At 42.0% G+C, this 2,628-nt stretch overlaps 1 protein-coding gene and 1 non-coding gene across 2 annotated transcripts; both read right to left on the bottom strand.

Annotated features, from left to right (window-relative positions):
• Positions 1-294: 294 nt before the first annotated feature.
• Positions 295-2,628, bottom strand: LOC116192423 (GTP-binding protein SAR1B). The gene is made up of 3 exons (XM_031520973.1): positions 2,352-2,628; positions 1,742-1,873; positions 295-906 (listed from the first exon to the last, which is right to left on the bottom strand). The coding sequence occupies exons 1-3, from the start codon at positions 2,478-2,480 to the stop codon at positions 586-588; spliced, it is 582 nt and encodes a 193-aa protein (XP_031376833.1). The 5' UTR covers positions 2,481-2,628; the 3' UTR covers positions 295-585.
• LOC116193341 lies at positions 1,344-1,471 on the bottom strand. Its single transcript, XR_004154253.1, has one exon. It is a non-coding gene; the product is annotated as a small nucleolar RNA snoR83 (small nucleolar RNA).

The following is a 2,628-nucleotide window of genomic DNA, read 5'->3' on the forward strand; positions in this document are numbered from 1 at the left end:
TAAAACTTCCTTGATAATTTTGCCAAATTATAATCGTCAAGAACTTCCCAAGACCCACTAAGATTTGAATTGATCAATACTTGCTAGTGACTTGTTTGCTTCATCTATGCCCGGATACCCGTTTTATTGCATCTATAGAGAGTCAGCTGTGCCCAGTTCGTTGTAGCCATTGATCGCCGAACCCAACTCATCGGTATATCTTTCTTGCATGCAACTCAACGCGAATCAACCAAGAGAGTGAAAACTTGAGCAAAAGAAAGGTTAATAACAGATTCAACGTAGATGCACAAACTGTAAACGCATTCAAGTGACAACTTATGGTCCTTAATTTATTATCAAATCCTCGGGGAAAAAAAAACACAATAAATGTTTGACAAAAATAAGAATCCATCAGGGTCACAAGAACAAACTCAACAGATATGTCCTTTGAAACACGACGAACTCATTAGTGTGGGACATATATAATTTGCGATGAATCCCCTCCCAGTAATGACCCTTTCTTTCTTCGGAACCGCAGAATGACCGGGAAAAAGCTACATATTCATCCACTGACTAAACCCTAAAAAGGTTTCCTCTTTTTTCCCTCTACTTGATGTATTGAGATAGCCACTTGAACCCGTCCCCATATCCCATCTTACGCACAATGCTGCACATGAAGACCTCCATGGGCCGAACAGTCGAATCCCCAAGGTTGACTTTGCCCTTACCAGTGGTGAAGTTGGTCAGACCTAGATGATACCTGAGATCGTCCTCAGAGGCAGCATAGGGAATGTCGATCTTGTTCCCAAGGATCAGGAAGGGGACGGTAGCTAGGGCTTCATCCGAGAGGAGCGCATCAAGCTCCCTCTTTGACTCTGCGAACCTGTCCTTGTCGTGGGCATCCACTAGGTATACCACCGCATCTACCTGTTGAAGACAAATTCATCAAGAAATTAGTTCTCTGAAGATAACATCCACCCGGTTTTGGAGAATGGTTCAAGTTGTCCAAGGATAAAAATGGGATTTCAATCTTTTAATGAAGAACACGTAGAAGATATTTCAATACATTGCCGTTTTTCAACAAAGGAAAACAGAAAATTGAAAACATGCCAACATGTAGAAGATATCATATAAAAGATGAAAATGACGAAAAGGCAGGAGGATCCACCTTATGAGAGAGCCACAAGTAAAGATTGCAAATTGCATTCAATTAAATCATGTTAAGTAAATCATGAAACAGAATGTCGCATAGATCTATCAAAACTAACTCATTCGCCAATAGAAAACTAATACCAACATATAAAAAATTATGATTCTAACTATGATCAACTCCATCACAAAAGATCTCAAGAGGCAAATTCTATACATGTATGGAAAGCTACTATTAGAACACCTTTCGAAAGGCTTGAAAAAGGTTCTATCAGCGAAACTTCCAGCATCATTATTTGCCTCCCATGAATCAGATAAACACCAAGAAACCTTTATCTGGGATTAAAGGAGGCAGATTTCAATATCATTGAAATCAATGAGCAAAAACCAAGAGCAAATACTCTTAAATCAGTCGCCACGGTTGGATTTGACACCAGATACAAAGAACTCATTGGTAAGCGCGACAATCATATAAAAACTTGAAATTTAAAAATGAATCTGCCTCTGGATTTTTTGCGTCCCAAAGTCAATGAATGCACAATTGATGAGTAAGGCCGGAAAGAAAACAACCGTAAAAAGTATCGAAGGAATCTGGAAAACAAGGAAGATATACCTTGGCATAGTAATCCTTCCAGACTCGGCGAGCGATCTGGTGGCCCCCCAAATCGAAAGCCTTGAACTTGATTTTCCCGATGCTGAGCTCCTCCGATGTGGGGTGCTGAGTTGGCTGGTGCTGCACTAATCTCTGCACATAAAGAAACCCACAATCCCAAATCGCTTCATCGAATCCATCCGGCCATAAATCAAATCATAACCACCAACAGAAAGAAAAAATCCACAGCCAATGTAGCTCATAACAATCTCCGGAAAGAAGGAGCCTGATTCAAAATCTACCCAACTAGCACACAAGGCGACATCCAATCGATATGACCGATAATTCTAAAGCATATTCAGCTAATAATCCGTAAAAACAAATACCCAAATTACAGATCTCCTCGACAGAGCTCCAATTCCAATCGAACGAACTGTTTACCGTCAATTCCCCCACATGCCACAAATTGAGAAATTGGGGAGGATCGAATCACAATTCCGACGCAGAAACGACAAAGCATCATCAAATCCAAATCAAATTGGCTCGATTTAATCGATCGAAACGAAACCGAAGACCCAGATATACGAATCCTAATCGCAACGGGAGGGAGCGGTCGGATCAAAGGACAGACCTCGTCCTTCAACATGTGGAGGAGGGTGGTCTTGCCGGCATTGTCGAGGCCGAGGAAGAGGATCTTCGCCTCCTTCTGCCACAGACCCAGAGAGGCGAGGATCCCATAGAACCAGTCAAAGAGGAACATCTTCCGCTCGCCGGGTCGAAGAAAGTGTCGATTTTTCTTGGGTCTTTTGGGCAGATCGGAGACGAAGACAGGAGAGGAGAGAGAGATCTAAAGATATGGGAAATTCTCGGGGAGGGGTTGTCGTTGTGAACGAACGTAGGTCATATGA

Source organism: Punica granatum, chromosome 1 (assembly GCF_007655135.1).
Source record: "Punica granatum isolate Tunisia-2019 chromosome 1, ASM765513v2, whole genome shotgun sequence".
In the NCBI taxonomy this organism is placed as follows: Eukaryota; Viridiplantae; Streptophyta; class Magnoliopsida; order Myrtales; family Lythraceae; genus Punica; species Punica granatum.

What these genes read in the sequence shown, in the direction of transcription:
- LOC116192423 (XM_031520973.1), bottom strand. Translation starts at nt 2,480, where the DNA reads ATGTTCCTCTTTGACTGGTTCTATGGGATCCTCGCCTCTCTGGGTCTG. An exon ending in TCCACATGTTGAAGGACGAG is followed by an intron (nt 1,874 to 2,351) that starts GTCTGTCCTTTG and finishes CTTTATGTGCAG; the next exon opens with AGATTAGTGCAGCACCAGCC. An exon ending in GGAAGGATTACTATGCCAAG is followed by an intron (nt 907 to 1,741) that starts GTATATCTTCCT and finishes TGTCTTCAACAG; the next exon opens with GTAGATGCGGTGGTATACCT.